The 17,987-nt window shown below is 31.2% G+C and overlaps 1 protein-coding gene across 7 annotated transcripts in view; it reads right to left on the bottom strand.

The window, feature by feature from the left end:
* The window catches only part of Adgrl3 (adhesion G protein-coupled receptor L3), a 759,373-nt gene that overhangs the window by 24,714 nt on the left and 716,672 nt on the right, over window positions 1–17,987 (bottom strand). For 6 of the 7 annotated variants that reach the window (XM_027947334.2, XM_071614313.1, XM_071614312.1 and 3 more), the window contains 3 exons: window positions 14,171–14,339; window positions 7,861–7,986; window positions 3,266–3,362 (listed from right to left, as the gene is read on the bottom strand). In XM_027947334.2, coding sequence (XP_027803135.2) covers window positions 3,266–3,362; window positions 7,861–7,986; window positions 14,171–14,339 — 392 coding nt within the window. Of the gene's footprint in view, window positions 1–1,046; window positions 1,089–3,265; window positions 3,363–7,860; window positions 7,987–14,170; window positions 14,340–17,987 lie in introns of all 7 variants that reach the window. The other variant, XM_071614317.1, reaches the window with a different exon arrangement.

Genomic DNA, 17,987 nt, shown 5'->3' with positions numbered 1-17,987 from the left:
AGGCATGTATAAAATAATAAATACTTAAACAAATGAATGAATAAAACCTCCTTTACACCTACAAGCTTGTAAAAACTTGGTATAGCTTAAAATTAACCATGAGACTCTGTATTCAACCATGACCTTATAGCTCTTCTAAAGTCCCTTCTACTCCATAAGTAACGTGAGTGATATTTAATTGTTATAGCACTGGCTTCAAGGAATTCTGGATTTGCCTGAGTGTATAACATCATACCAAACAACTTGCAGAGACAAAATATTTTAAAAGGTTTAGGAAACAGTTGGGGAAATATCCTCATAAAAACACATATTCAGTACAGATTGAATAGAAGGTTTTAAAAAGATGAGTGTGACCAAACAATGAATTCTCAAAAGAATATAAAAGAATTAGTACACTCATTGAAAATTATCAGTAAATCCTTCAAGGTTTCACATGATTCTAATAAATAAAACCCCAATAGTAATCATTTTTATTATATTGGGAATCTAGAAAGGTAATCTGATATATATGGTGGAATGATGCATTTCAAGAACAGAGTATAAAAGATAGTTTAAAAATAAAAAAACAGAAGTTGTTCTACATTGAATGGTAGATTCTTTGCTCTTAATGGATCCTAAAGATGGTAGCTGCTGATTCTTACTTGGAATAACAGATGAGAAGACATACAAAATTTAAAATAATACTCTTTTAAAATGTATTGGCCAATGGTATAAATAAGTAAGAAAACCTAAATTAAAAATAAGAAAAACAATGTTAGGCAATAGCTGTAATTTCCAAGAGTCAGCACTATTTTAAAGAAAAAAATAGGAGATATTATATTTCTAACTTAGAAAGAACAAAAATGGAGTTTTATTTTTTAAAAAATTGCTAACTGTAACTAAGAATGAATGGGAAGTTAGAATATATGAGGATGCAAAGATGAGGTATCTAAGATCTTTTTTAAATAATAGAGAATATAATCTTTTGAATAAACACAAGTGAATAATTATGTTGCTGAGGTGACTGAAGTGTTTATCTGGAAAGATGAATCTTGGATGCCACCTACCTAAATATGATACACACGCCTGAATGCAGGGAAGATAGGACCCTGGGGAATAAGACAAGATTAAAGAAGGAGGTTAAAGGCTATCTTCAGAGACATAATATGAAGAAATAAAATTTTAAAGTACTTTAATCAACTAAGGTAAAAATTGAGATGAGAATATAACCAGGAGTTTCTGGACCTGGAGTGGGGCTAGGAAATTAATTCAGGGAATGAAGATCACTATGATCTCTGGCACCATTAAAGTCACTAAGTGAAAGGAAGAGTACATATCATGATGAAAAAGATCACTGCTTGGACACACTTCAAATCATGCATTCAATTTAACCTCCTCCCCAAAGTCTTCGTCAACATAACTTCTTCAAAGTCACAGAAATTTTATATCCTGCATTCAATAGCTTTAAGAACTATCTTTTAAAATTACTGACCTTAGTTTACAGACCTAGACATATTATCAGTCCATATGAAATGTTATTATTTTCTTTCAATTAATTTCAAATTGACTCAGTCATACACATATTGTTATATTCCCGGTAGGTGACATTATTGAGAAGAAATTGAAGTAAGGAGTTCATCAATAACATTACAAAATGTGCTTGAGTTTGAAGTTCATAAAAATGGTCCACTTAAAAAAAAGGTTTTAACTAACTTTATATACATTTTAGTAATAATACTGGACAAAATAATAATTTTACATATTATATCCATCCTTACAATAAGTAAAGAAACAGTATATTGTTACAGTCATCTCATCCCTTCTTTAAACAATAGCAACTATTCCATGGATGCTGTGATTAACAGATGCAAAATATACCTTATGACAAATCCTATTGATAAGGATAATTTTCTTTCTAGGAAAACTAACTGTGATTTGAAAAGTAAATTTAAAAAATAGAGTACTCACATTTCGATAAATTTCACAAACTACAGAATAAAACTAAATCAAAAAGAGAAGATTATCTATATAAAAAAACTTGAGATTGTCTAAATGTATATCATCCAGTAAATTCCAACAAAGAAAAGAAGGTAGTTGTTTTGAAAAAAAAAAAAAGGTAGCTGTTTTAATATATTTTTCTCGTATTTGAAGGAATTTTCCCTCTCACTATTCTTACTTAACTTAATGTAGATAATTTAAAATCACAACTAGATTATAGTTACTACAACCTTGCACCCAACAGCATATGAAACTCAATGAGATATATTAAAGTGTGAATCCCTATATCAAATTCAGTTTGCACACTACTTGTCCTAATCTCTGTCTATAAATAAGATGCAAATTACTTGAGTAAAAGAAATTAAGAGTACTGGCATATAAATCTTTCTTAATCATAAGCAATAAATATTTCATTATTTGTGTAACAAAAAGCAGGCAGAAACAGGTTAAAAACAGATTAATAATTCTAGTTTAGGGGTAAGAAAAAATAACAATGTTGACCTTAAAAATAACTAAGTTCATACAAATACCACATTCTACCAATACACTATATTCTTAATAGTTTCCAACACTGATTGCACAAATGTTGTATCTAGCCATTTTTATTTCAGTGAAATTATTTCTAATATTTCTGTCACTCAGTGTGAAAAAGAGAAAGAAAGAGAACCCATCACAAATAAAATAGTACATCAAGAGAACTTCATTTCAAAAATATAAATGATGTTGATGTCCAGAGAGCATTTTAACCAGAAGTACATAAACACACATAAAAAAATCATGATTTATATAAAAGTAGCTTTCCTAGCCCTTAAAATGTTCAATATTATCTGAATAAGTCTTTTAGGTATTAGGATTACATGTGATTTTCTCCTCACAAGTACACAGGTTTCTTTAAGTATGTATTAGACAGTATATTTTTACTTCCACAAAGACTATGAAATTGCTTTATACCTGGGACAATGTGGAATTCTATGATGCTTAGCAGACTATATACCACATAATTGCCCATTTCAACTGCTTTCAATGAGGCCTGACAGCTCACCAGTTTATAACAGTGGCAGACAACTGGAAAAAGAAGTTTCTCGTTATCTAACTTCCATTTGGAAAAAATTTCCTGAAAATTCAGGATTTAAAAAACAGGCATATGAATAATGGAACACACTGCTACAATCAACCAGGTTTTACACTATTCCTACCAAAGGGAATGAGGTTTAGAACTTGCAAATAAAGCAATGCATTTGAAAAGTAATCCGAGGAGTAATAAATATAAAAAATCATTTCTAATTACCTCTGTTGAGTGATGCCGAACTGTTTATATCTCCAGTAATAAATGACGACTCTGACTGTTTTCGCACCGTATCATTCCACATTCTACGAATTCGGCTCTGAATGGAGAAAAGGAAGAAAAGAAACAAACTCATGAGGCTGTGAGTTTTCACCTAAATCATTCTCTCACAGTTATATGAGACCTTTGTTTCTAGCATCTAGAAAATAAATGATGTCTACCTGCTTATAGCATAGTCACATGAGAATATCACAATTAAAATTAATGACACTACCTGGTTGTGAAAAAGGAATAAATGTAAAGCACTATACCAATTCATATATTTTAGGTTATATAGAATACTGTACACAGAATTAGAAAGTTTAAAATTTTAGTTTCCAAAGTAAAACAAATTTTTTTCATTTCAACTTTTTTTTTTTTTTTTAAATCAAGGATTGAACCCAGAAGCACTTACCCACTGAGCCACATTCCCAGCACTTTCGATTTTTTTTATTTTGAGACAGGGTCTTACTAAGTTATTTAGGGCCTTGCTAAATTGAAACGGGCCTTGAACTTTCCTCCTGCCTCAACCTCCCAATTCACTGGAATTACAGGTATGTGCCACCACATTGGGTGCAATATAACTTTCACTGGGATGTGAATGTTTAAATATGTATTAAGTTGTCAGATTATTAACAAAAGTTTAGTTTAAAAATTCAGTCTTGCAAGAATGACACTGGTAAGAACAAAATATTATTAAAATTCTATTGAGTTTACATTTTCCATAACTACTATAAGAAAACCTATGCAATTTTAGAGATTACATACTATCCTGCCTTTTCTTTTGAAGGAGATAAAAGTATCAATTCATCTCTATTCAATGCTTCAGAGTAGGAAGTTTTATAAATAACTAAAATTTCTTCCATTATTATTTAATTATTTCCATCATTATTATCTCAAATTCAAATTTACATGTCAGATAATTTCTGAAAATATTGTAATATTACATTTTGAAGAATTTTTTTTTTGTTTTGCCATCTTATTGAATTAGGGATCAAAAACTTTGGAGGAAGAAACAAAATATTTCAGAAGGCTTTTCCAAGAATGAAATAGTTTGTAAGAAACATTGCTACAAATAAGGTTGAAATCAACTCAGAAATGGGTTATGTTCCATGTTTTAACTTCATAAACAGTAACAGTAGTTAATCTTAGAATATTATATAGTTGTTTTTATAAATCTTGAAATGTATTCAGAAGTATTTAGAAATATTGTTGAATATCTAATCACATTTCCACTGTGTCACTGATGACACACACATACACACAGACACAAAACAAAATATACCAAAACTCATTAAAAAATGACAAATCTTAAAAGATTTATTCAGTGAAAGAAATCCCTAAAGATATGGACAATATCATTTTACCAGAAATATTAACAAAGGAATACTAAAAAAATATTTTTGGAGGGGGAAAAACTACTACTATAAGTCAAGAAAACTATAGAACAAAAATTAGGAAGCTTCTATAGGGACATATACTGAAAAAAATGTGATTAGATATTCAACAATATTTCTAATACACCTAAAAAGTCAATAAAATAAATGAAGGATAAATGACAGAACAATTAGAGGTATACAAAAGAGGGAAGAAAAAAATCTTTTAGTCCACAGTTTAAAAAAAATCTGTACTTATTTCTGTGCACTTACCTTTGCATTCTTTGGGAAATGATCATCATTTATAAGTGATTAGTACCAGGAAGGAAGGAAGGATAGAGCACCAACATATGGAGTCAATTTTCAATTCCTTAGTTTTGCCAATCATGTCATTCTAGTATCTAGATAGCTATCACATGATCTTGATTACTTGTGCATGATACCCTGTCTCTTCCTTCTCTAAATCATCCCATTGACTTTCCAAAGCAATCCAAACAAAATCTAAATCCATTTACTCCTACAAATACTATAGGGATCTATCTCCTGCCTTTTCCTCTGACTTCTGCAATTGTCTCTCTAATGTGACTACATTCTTCTCTTAAAGAATGTCTTTACTTTGCCTAACAGGATTCCTTCTGTTCCTGAATTTTTAAGTTTCCCCTGTCTTAAAGGCTTTCCAACAGCTGTTTTCTCATCTGAAATTGCTTTCACCTGAACTTCCTTTCTTCCTCTCATTTAGAATATTGTCATTCAGCACTGGCATAATTATTACATCCAAAGACAGTCTTTGAAAACCCAAGTAGTCCCTTGAATACTTTCCATCACAGTATGTTGCTTCTATACCAGTTTTCACTATCTGATAAATTCTCCTACTACTACAATCAAAGCTCGTGATTATAGGGAGGTTATCCCCTGAAAAGACTAGCTGGTATTATATAGGAAGTTCTCAATATTTCTAAATAAAAATGTGAAATACATAAGGATTTTTATTTTAGAAGTTCTGTGATATAAAAAAGCATCCATGCTCCCCAATTTTTTGCCTTAATATCAGTGAATACATTAGCCTTTGCTTATGGAAAATCACAATTAATGAGAAACATATTTTATTAGTTTTATCTAACTCAATGACAGAATCTAAGTGACTATCATTTTATAGAGGCCTATACTGGCATATTGATCAGAATCAGTATCCTAAGTATAAGAAAATAATGTAAGTTTTTCCCCCAGGAATATAATTATGATGTTACAAACTATAATGGTGAAGAAATAAATGATATAATTTTAAAATGTATACAGTTTATGAATATAAATATATATAAAATATATAAATATATATGATGTTATATTCTGTAATTGCACTAATGAATGGTAGCAGCTACCATATATTGAGCACCTACAATCTAAGCATTCTGTATACATTAACTCAATCATTCTAACTGAAGAAATTAGTATTATTATCATTACTTTACAAATGAAATACTTTTAATGAGATTAAAACTTGTTCTGTCATAGCTGGCACATGGTAAGGCTAGGATTCAAACAAAGGTGAACCCACCCATAAAGTTTATCAATATTTTATTAAGCTTCACTGCTTTATCTCCTAAACTAGAAGTATTACTAAATATTTTATAACTCTGTTGTAACTTAATAACTGAAACTACCAAATATTCTTTCAGTAATGACTTTTGTCTACAAAATGACTATAGCAAGTGAGTTCAATGAATGCTTTTGCCTATTAACCTAATCAGGTGGACAATATGCAAAATCTCAGTAATTTCAATTTAAAAGTTGTCAAAATATTATTACAAAAAGGAGAGGTGGGGAGAGGGATGGCAAGTTTGAAATAAAGGCCTTGATTACACAAAGGAGCTTTTGCTGGAAGCATCCTCTGGAGTTCCCACCATTCTTAGGCAAATTGGCAAATTAAGAAGTCTTAGGCTTAGAAAACTCTGCCCACCTGAAGAGTATATCTGGTTCCCCTAATATGCAACTGTGCAACCTCAGTAAAATATAGAAGTGACAAACCAAATGCAGATTTTTAATACCTATTTGTTATATTTAGTAATAATTTTCATTATTTGTGGTTGATAAGTTATTTAAAATAATCTTATATGTTTGACAATTAAATATGAGTTACTAAAACTTTAGTTGGAAGTGTATTATATTGACATTAGATACATGATTTCATTTATAGATAAAGGAGAACTTCATTAAATTTCAGAAAAGTGTTTATGGAAACAATGTTTATTATCATTGAATTATGAGAGTTGTTCCAGGGCTAATCATTTTGAAAAATAATTAGATTTACAGGTTGAGGTAAGAGTCAAGAAAAATTAATCTGAGATTTATCAACTTAATCAAGCCTTACTCAGAATTCAACTGATGACACTGAAAACAGTGGGTTTTTTCCCTACTGAGACAAGCAGTCACAAAACGATTAGTCTGATTATCTGAATTCAAACTTGCTCATACCCACACAATCCTGTCTTTTATAACTGGCTCATTTTAGCATCAAAGATGCTGAAATTTCTATGTAACTATCTTTGGGATGAAATTGTAGCCTGGTAAAAATGGCCAACAGTTTACCTAAGGGTTTACAATTTCCCTGATAAGGGACTCTATATAGTTGTGTTCCGTGCTGAGCTGATGGAAACAGACCAGTTATTTTGATGATGTGTCCTAAGTTCTCCACTCCTGAGGTTTTCCTCAACTTGTCAGCACAAAAATATGGTAGGAATTATAATAGTTTTTTTACTTAAACATATAATTTTATATGTAAATTATTTCAGTATGTGATAAATAATTATTTTATCTGCTAGAGAACTAATAATAAGGTCACAAATTATATATATATATATATATATATATATATATATATATACACACACACATATGCACACACACAGAGAATATTTTGAGTTATGGATCAAATAGGAAATTCATTTCTTCACCTATGACACTCATTCAACTAGAAAAAAATTTGAGGAAATTATTTGTTACATAACCTTAGACCTTGAATTTCATTACAATTTTGCTTCCTTCAGTTTCTGTCAATTTCATTTTCATGCCAATCACATGAAAACAACATCACATTTGATGTGATCAATATTTGGGATAGGAAAGAACAGCGATAACAGACTACACATAAGGAATATTAAATTTCAGAGGACAAACATCATTTACCTGTGAGCCTGTAGAGTAGCGTCCAGGAGTTCTAGAACCAGAAGTTTTCCCTGAGCCAATGGAACTCTCTGTACTTTTGCCACTACAGCAATGTGTTCGCAGGCATTTCCCATACTCTTTTCGTACCTAGCCAATTAAATATTAACTTCTATTAGCAAGTTATTGATTGCAAATGGGAAGTAGGGTATAAAAAATATGTGAGTTTTGGTTTTTGATAACAATTATTTCCTTTTCCTACAAATACAGAATAAACTGTCCAGCACATATTTTGTAACATAAAATAATTATATTTACACTGTTGAACTTGGAATTTGGCATAACCAGTGACTTTGCAAATACACAATCATTTCCAATCATACCTTAGTGGTAGTATATCTTAGTTCAAAGACATTATTTTTAGCTTATAAATTTGATGTAAGGTAGCCTGTTGTGAAGATGTGTTGTAGCTAGTGTTCTTTAGGCAGAAATCGACTGAGAAAGAGTGGGATGAAGGAATGAGGAGATGCAGAGAGAGAGAAAGATAAGAGAGATTATTTAAAGACAGAAAAATAGAATGCATCAGGCTAAGCATTTGTTTTAAATCTATATTCTTTGACTTTTTAAAATCTTAAAACAGGTCAAATTTTCAAAGACAGAATAAAAAATGGCAAATATTTTAAATTTATGTCCACAAAATAGTTATATTTGAAAATTACTGAGAAATACAACTGTTTTTCTTTATAGTACTGCAGATTAAATTCTTAATATATGCTGTGATATAAAATAAGAGATGAATATTTTTAACTAACATTTTCAAGCAGAGAATAAATCAATAATTTGGGAGAAACTTTCATTGTCGTGTTTAAAATTTGTATTAGTTCCTATTTAATTGGACAAAATATACAAAAATAAACAGGAATTTTCCTAAATAATACCTCTGTTATCAATAACAACAAAAAAGGGACATCTTATCCTGTTGGTTATACACATTCATACTTCACAAAGCAAAAATAGAGTGTGAATGGTATGTTAACACCTCCATTCAAATGATTCTTATTCAATGTTTGCAAAGTTCACTCTGTCAAAGATATAGCAGAATCAAAGACAGATCATTCAGATTTGTCTCAAGAATTCACATTTATCAAATGTTATTACTTTTAAGAATAATGATGGAGCCAGGCAGGCAGCTGGCAGCCTGGTGGTGCACTCCTGTAATCCCAGTGGCTCAGGATTTTGAGAAAGGAGAATGGCAAGTTCAAAGCCAGCCTCAGAAACAGTGAGGCACTAAGCAATTCAGTGAGATCCTGTCTCTAAATAAAATACAAAATAGGGCTGAGGATGTGCCACTGTGTTCGAGTGCCCCTGAGTTGAATCCTTGGTGCCAAAAAAAAAAAGAATGGAGACATGAGAGGTGAATCAAAGCATGCATCATGTGGATTGGCTGCTGGCTGCTGGGGGCAGGAGCAAAGGATGGCTTCTTAGTAGAGAAGATTAAGGAGAAAATCTTCAAAGATAGGTTGGGATTAGCCTATTTAGATGGTGAAGTTGAAAAAAAAAAAGGGTAAGAGAGGGGAGTAAACAGTATTCTGGATGGAGAGAACACTGCAAGTGAAACAGAGTTATGAGGTCCCAGCTTTTCTCCACTCTGGAATTTTAAAATTACATTTCATAACATATTTAATATTCCAATGATATGTTTTGCAATCAAATTTCTTTGATGTTACAGTTATCAATAATTCGAAATACAGATAATTTTACTGAGTATTTACAAGTTAATCCATATTTTATTAAAAAATAAGTGAGTGTGAACCTATTTGTGTGTGTTTATAAGACATGTATGTTGGAAGGATGGAATGAAGAAACTTCTGATTTTTAATATTTTTTTTTGCATGCAATCATGCAAAGTATTTTCCTCAAAAGGACTCTGGAAATAATTACTATTGCCATTTTACAGAGAAGGATACTGGAATGGTTAAACAATGAAATTGCAAAGCTTAAGTGATGTTCTTCCTGTGAAAAAGTCCAAATCTTAGGTGCTCATGATCAGAAAGTTCTAAGATGCCACATTTCTAACATTAATATATGACCAACATGGGCATTGTATGTTATTATCATTAATCTACTAAATTATCTCTTTCTCTTTATCAGAAAAGAATGATACAGATAACTTTCTCAATTAGAACTTGGGAAGGCTTAGCGTAGTCTCTCAACAAAGGTAAGCATTATTGACTACAGTCAGGTGATTTTTGTACTGAATTTATGAAGCATCTCCAAGAACCTGACCACTGATCAAATTCTTTGTCTCTTTTTCCACCTTGTTTTTCCTAATGTATTCAGAAAATGGTATTTTTCTTTCTAGATGAATGTTTTTTAGTGAAGTGATTTAAACCTAAACAAATACTTTAATACAAAGAAAAAAAAGGGGTGGGGGTAGAAAAGACAGGAGAACCAACCATTCCTTTTCCTCTAAAAAAAGCAATAATGGATAAGCCATGAAATTCATCATGGGCTACTTGCATTTTCCAACAAAGGCTGAATGTTCTCAACTGATTTTGTAAACAATCAGCAAATCAGGAGATCTGGTGATGCCAAGTCCCACAGTGGCTACATTACTAACTGAATCATTATACTGACTTCATTTTGCTGTGCTGTGATTTGAAATGGGAAGCATATGTCTTGAAAAAAAACAAAATAAAGAAAAGAAAGAAACATAACATGGACTGTGTCCATGAAACGTTTTTCTTTAGATTATAATTTAAAAAACCCTCTTTGATTGTGCAATCATTTGCATACTCTAATCTATATCACATGATACTGCATCTTAATTACTCCAATCAGATAATGATATCTTCTTTCAATGTGATGTTGTTCTAGAATACAGAAGACAGGAAAGGAGAATGTACTTTATGATTGGAATATTTCTTCCATACTCAAATCAGAAACAAAATAATCTTGGAAGCTGTGAGAGAATATCAAATATCTGAGACAATAACAAAAGCAAAAGTGACTACTTTTAATGGAATACATGGAAATCCAGGTGACACAACCAGGCATACTGAGGAAAAGACTGACAAATAACTCCATAAGACCAAAAAGCTCAAAAATAGAATATTTCCTTTTTTTCCAACTCCAAATATATGAGCAACTATATTAACAAGGGCATATTAGTGAAATTCAATCAGATGAATAAAAAAAAAGAAGTGTGTCACATTAGATTGGGTAGAGAGAAGTGATGGGAGGAGAGGCAAGAGGAAGGGGGAAAGGGAAGGACAGCAGAATAAAATAGACACTAGCATTGCTGTATGTATATACATGACTGTATGACCATTGTGATTCTGCAACCTGTACACTCAGAGTAATGAGAAATTATACCCCATTTGATTCAAATGCATGATATGTCAAGACCATTGTACTGTCATGTGTAACTAATAAAAAAAATAAAGAAAGAAAACCCTCTAAGACTATTTCTGTATCTACAAAGAACAGTACTTGATTTTTTTTCAATAAGGTATGAAGCAAACAATAATTTCATGTTTTTTTTTCTTTTCTGATATTGGGCCATCTTTTTGAAACCAATAAAAATACCAGAAAATTTAAAAATTCAAAATATAGGATAGATAAAACAATATACTTCTTACTTGTTATTATAGATAATAAAATTTCTTAAGCAGAGCCCAGCAAATTCATGAAAGAACAGGTAGTCAATACTATGGTTTACTGTCCCCAACTCCTCCACCAAATTAATTTGTTGAAAACTAGTTCCCAGACTCTAGAATCATATGGTAAAAGAAGTGCTTGTTCTGTGGTACTCAGTTATAGCAACAGAAAATGGACTAAGATGGTCTATATTTCAGGTTTTGTGAGGCAAGAGATAAAACTAATGATATTTTGAATGTACCTATTTTAAAATGTAAATAAAAATATTTAAAAATGCAATGACAGTTCTGGGTTTACTAACTAAACATATAAAAGGAAGTTGCATGAATTTGGCCCATGAAGCATAATTCTCTGAATTCTGCTCTAATGAATAAAAGAATTGAACTTGATGATTATATACATATATATTTAAAATTAGACTTGTGTAAAATACTTTAAATATACTAAAAACTCTAGGTTTGTTTCAGATCCTTAGGTACAAAATTCTACCTGAATGTCAAATGCAATTCTAATTAATAACTAGTGAGGACTTTAGATAAGAAAGAGAGAAGCAATAATTAGAAAAAACTACAATAAGTATTAACTAATAAAAATAAAAATTAATTTAGATATACATATAAAAAGATTTTTCTGTTGCATAGCAATTTCTATGTTAACTTTAAAATTTAAAATTTGTTAGTTCAAATTTTCTGCTAATCTATAAAATAAAGATGACAGTAAATACAATTCACTATACTTCTACATGGCATGACCAGTTACCATGTTTCATCATTTCCATATTTTTATGTACAAAAGTCAACTTTTCCCTTAATTCCCTGATTTCACTTTCCGTTTTCAGTTAAGGGTTCTACAATCTAAATCTAGGTAACTTTCCCAAATACTTAGTCTCTGACTTCCCTAATAACTTTTACAATGCTAACCACTATTTCTTTACTTTTTCTCCTGTCTTTAACTCACTGTGATGTCTTGCTACTTATTATTCTCCTCTGAAACCTCTTTCTTTCCATCTGTATTCTTACTCACCATCTATATGCCTCCTGCTCTTTAAACTCACCAACCATAGAAGATTGCTAGCTTTTGACCATACCCAGTCCCTCTTCTTTTTGGGTAAAAAAGCTAAACTGTGTTTCCCATCTGCCTTGCAACTTAGTTGGTGCCATTGGTAGAATCCGATCTGATGCAAAGGGAGTAGAAGTAGTATGAGCCACTACCAGATGTTCTCTGTAAGATCCTCTCTCTTTCACAGATTGCCTTCTGGATGTCAACAACCAAGAAGACCACAAAATCATATATTGAGGCTGGTACTCCGTTAATTGGGCAATAAATAAAAAATAAAAATTCAATGAGTTGAGATACTGTAATTTGGCAGCAGGGGGAAAGTGGTAGTGGTGGTGGTAAATCATCATTTGGTGGAGTTCATCCAATGTAATATAACCTGCTTTCCAGGGTGAATTCTAATTCATTATGTTAAAATTTATGCCTTCTAATACAATATTCTTTTACTTTCTGTAGTCTCTACTTGGGACCTGATATATTAGTACTTTTCTGTATTATGTGACCAAGTCAACTAATTTTACGTCCAAATCTTCACCTAACATTGAAATATAATAACATTTTGTTTTATTTTTTTTTCCATCTTGATTAGTGTACACCCTTTACAACTTGCTTTGAGTCCCATTTTGGATTTTGGTCCTAAGTCAAGAATTCTAGAGATAGGTATCTTTATTTTACTTTTTATTTCCCAAAGCAAAACCATGGGACTTGTCATTTCTTTCTGGTAATTTTTGTTAACATTTTGCCACTTTATTTTCAGAGCCAACTCTTTCAATATTACATAATTATTTTTATCACCTGCATGACTCCCATGAGGAAACCTGGATATGGGGAGGTTAATTAACTTGATCCAAATCATATATCCTTTTAATCAGAGGAAGTAAAATTAAAAGCCAGGCAATTTGGCTGAGGGGTCTACATTTTCAGAGATATAGAGTCACAATTTTTAATAAAGAATCAAAAATCAACCTCGCAATTTAAAATATTCAGCAAAAATATTTTGTTGCTTAAATAAGATTTGAAAGTGAATATATTATGCCACTGACAATATGAAAAATTACAAATTAGATCAATATAAAAATTTAAAATTGAATTTTAATCATTTGACTCCTGATTTTTATAAAAGGCACATTTAAAGAAAAGTATGAAATATTACTAAGTATACCATTATTTATTCAAAAGATATAAAACTATAGTATTTTACATAAAATGTCTAGACATCTTATTTTTGAGTGCAAACTAGATTTTAAAAATATGGAATTATACACATATGTATATTTGTTTCCTATGATACCCTACCCTCATTTTAGAAAACATTTACTTCCTAATGCATAAATTCTATCTGACTGCTAATGGATTAAAGACTAAAAGTAAGTCTATAAGAAAATAACTTTGGGCATTGGTCAAATCACATTTTTTTTTTTACTTGAACACTCTCACCAACTCTATCATGGTTTTATGTTGTATTTGTTTTATTTTTACTAATATAAAAGATGAAGCAATATGTTTACTTACTACAGACTGACATATCAAGAATAATATATTAGATTATGTTAGAGTTGCTTTGCTATCATTTAATGTATGTCATTTATTGTTTAAATAAAAAAGAATTCGAGCTTACCTTCTTCTGTAGGACACAATGGAAAATGAATATAAACATTCCCTGTAGAGAATTGAAAATGGTGAAGAGATACGCCATGATGACTGTGCTTTCATTAATATACATGAGTCCAAAGGCCCAGGTCAATCCTAACAGGCAGAGAAGAGCTATTGCACCTATAACCCATGACCTGCAAAAAGAAAGGAAAATTTAGAATTATCAAATAATTGATCTTTAACACAACCATATCATATCAAAAATACTGACACTGAAAAAAATGTTATGGTAAGTTTTACTGACAGAAAATGTAAGACAGGTGGTATAAGTACTTTGAGATTTTAATGGGGCTACAAGTTATCAAGATTGAGGAAATATATGTGAATGAAAATGTTATGAACACAGAAATTCATTTAAGCAAAAGCAGATTTGTTCCATAAATTATTCATGTATTTGCAGCACATATGCAAATGGTATGGAGATGTAATTATGGTGAATGGCAAGGGGGAGAATTCTGTAAAGTTATATTAGTCTCCACTGGTCTCATTGGCATAACATTTGTTTGATTGAACTCCCTCTGTTATTGCTTCATCTGAAATAATTTTACCCTATTTTTCCAAATTTCCTCTTTTTCCATAAAAACTTTATGTTGACTGACAAAAACATAACTCATATTAGAAGGAGCCAGTTTTCAGAGTACACATATGAACTGAAAAAGACCTTTTCTTTCTTTTTTAAATTCTATACCTATGTAGAATAAGTGTGCCATATAGTGGATGGGAATAAAACAGTTCCACTCTACTGGAATCACCCTGGCTTTACTTTCATTGAGTCTTTGGATTACTATCTTCTAGGTTATGTTGGACTAAATTTTTTTTTTTCAGTAAGATATTTTGCAGTTTTGTTGAAAAGAAGCTTAAAGGCTCAGGGAATCTTCATTTTTGGAAGTGTCTGTAAACTCAAGGGAGAGGATGAAGCTGAGAATGGGGATGGAGTGGTATGAAAAGAGTAGTAGATCATGGAAGACAAATTCTCACTCTCATTCCATTCTCTTAGTTTCTTCCAAGCTGCCATTTATAATAGTAATAAGTGGGTGAATAAGTTCATATACTTGTGGTAGGCTATATATTTATTATTAACATAAAATGAATTATTCTAATAGATGGGACTCCAATAACTGGAAATGGAATCCTTCTCAACTTCTAAGCATATGGGAGAACAGGACCAAAGGAATCAAGATTGCTATGCACTCATAAACCCATCATTTTCTTTCCCAGCATGCCTTCCTTAAACAGAGCAAACTAACGTTTCTTTTCAGCAGACTATAATCCTCCATTGACACTGTCTAAGGAAGAAATATTTATGAGGATGGGAACTTTGCAAAAAGAAGTGGAAAATATACATATCTTTTACCATAATTTTGAGTTCCAAGTTTTTTTTAGAAAGAATTACATGGTCCCAAAGTCATATTAAAAAAGGATAATAAGTATTTACTATTTTTCTCCCACATCAATCAGTCACTCTATTTCAGATTTAAGTGCCCTCTAAATTGATAATATTTAATATTAGACATTAACACTTTTTAATTAAGAATCCCTATAGGAAGTTTTCTATTACATGTGGTCTATTTTCTTATATTAAGTAGGAAACATCTTAGATGTTAATATTTTATTCTACTGCTGACTTCACAAATACGGGAACATTGAAGGAAAAGCTCTCCGCTTTCTACAGACATGGGAAAAAGGAAAAATGGAAAGAATTGCCATTAAATCAAGGCAAAGTTGCTATTCAGATTTAGAAATAAGATGTTAGGAAAAAATATTCAAGTCAGCTATTATCCACTAGAAAACGTGTGATGGGGCCAAGGGCTATATGATGTAAAACTGCAATGATCTCCAACTTCAAAAGCAAAAAAATAAGCAAAAGCATGAAGAATTAAGTGAAATGGCATTGGGAAAAATGAAAACAAAGGACTCTTCACCAGAAGAACAAACTGAAAGTCTATAGCAAGGTTGCCCATAGGTTGCCAAATTGTAGTTTATTCTTGCAGGACATGTCATTTTAAAACATATATGAAAAATGTGCCCAAATTAACATATATACCTATATTTAATAGACCACTACAGACTTGTAGCTGTGTTTCAGAAACTTAAATATATTCATAAACAATGAGATTAATAATCAAGTTACAGGTGTCAAATTTGAAAGGGATAATTTTGGATATGTAAAATTTAACTTTTGTGGGAGACATTTTTTTTCCTTTTTGAAAATTTAATATAGCAAATCATTAAAAGCAATAGTCAATGGGTAATTTCATACCCATAAGATCATTTTGAAGATATACTATAAAAAAGTAATTTCATGTGAATGATGCCCAAATAGACAACGGAAATGCAGACATATGCAGCACAGAGGAACATATCACAATGTAAAAGAAAGCTATTCAAAATGAAACAAGTCTGTCCCACAGGAAATGCTATTACTGTGGTACTGAATTCAAGTGATATCCAATTAACAGAGGTGGAGCAATTATTTATTTATTTTTTTGGCAATACACCTGCAGTGTACTTATTCTGCACATAAGTTGTATGCCAGAGTATTTTCCTGCACAGTTTGCTCTTCTGCCTCAATGTGAATGACAGAAGCTCTAGTGATTTTTCAGTACTGATCTGACAGCTGGTTCATGGGACCACACTGATAAATGGAATTTATCAGCCATTCAGGTCATTCTTACTTGATGAAGGGTCTGTTATCCTCATAGCTAAAGAATGCATAGACATAAAGACAAGAACACCAACATTAGCATTTTATGACAAAGAATTTCATATGAAAAAAAAATATTCTCCTTCTCCCCAAAGGCCTCTGTTCCCCACCTCCCTAGAAGGTATTATAACCTTCCCTTTATATCCAGAGGTAAATCCTAAAATGACCAAGAGAACTTAAATAACAAGGAATAAAATCAATTTTACAATACTGCAATATCCCTTATGAGACTCAAAAATTTCATTTTTTTCATCATGTGCTCATATTACTTGTGACTTGACAGAGACATTTATTTCTTAGAGATCACATTTCTCTAGAGAATGAGAAATTTTATGAGCAATCTGGAAAAGGCTGGGGGGCATGCTTAAAATGACAGATTTCATGTCACCTAGAGGTATCCTTATTCTGTAATATTAGAAGGTAAGATTACTTAATTATGGACACTATGCTTCTAAGTAATTTTAACTTACAGATGATTAACCTGAGTTAAAGCTGAATGTTATAGCTCTTTGAAAATAATCAATCTTGATTACTTTAAAATTCTTAAGAGTTTACTGAGAAATGAAACTGAATAGTCTTTTTATAGTAATAGAGGCAAATGTGCAGCACCTGTTTTTTGTCACTTATACTTACTAATCTTTTAATCTCATTCTGATAAAATAAAACCCTAGTGCCCAATGAGTTAAGATAAATTAGGGAACATTTTGGATCATCTTTTTACAAACAAAATTTCTCTCAGAAAATTGATAGAACAAAAAAGGAAGAGAAACCATCTGTACTTTTTTCTTCCCTCTTGCCAGAGGCAATGTATTTTTTTGTATTATGCGTAAAAAAAAATGCTCTCACAGGGGCCCTGTCTGTGATGTATTTTGAATAAAGAGAACCACTGATAAAAACTCACTCTCCTGATGAAACAGTAAAGAATGGAGTGAGAATTTGGTATTTGAAGTCAGTTTGCCTGGGGTTTACATCCTTGTCCAGTCACTTACTAGCTATTCAGATCTTTAAAAAATTAATTAACCTGTGTTTGTGCCCGAGTATATATCTACAGAATGGTAGTAATTATAATCTAAGTTAT

The sequence above is a fragment of the Marmota flaviventris genome, chromosome 7 (assembly GCF_047511675.1).
Source record: "Marmota flaviventris isolate mMarFla1 chromosome 7, mMarFla1.hap1, whole genome shotgun sequence".
NCBI classification, from domain to species: domain Eukaryota; kingdom Metazoa; phylum Chordata; class Mammalia; order Rodentia; family Sciuridae; genus Marmota; species Marmota flaviventris.
Note: the sequence above shows the minus strand (reverse complement) of the source record. Positions and strands in the feature narration are given on the sequence as shown.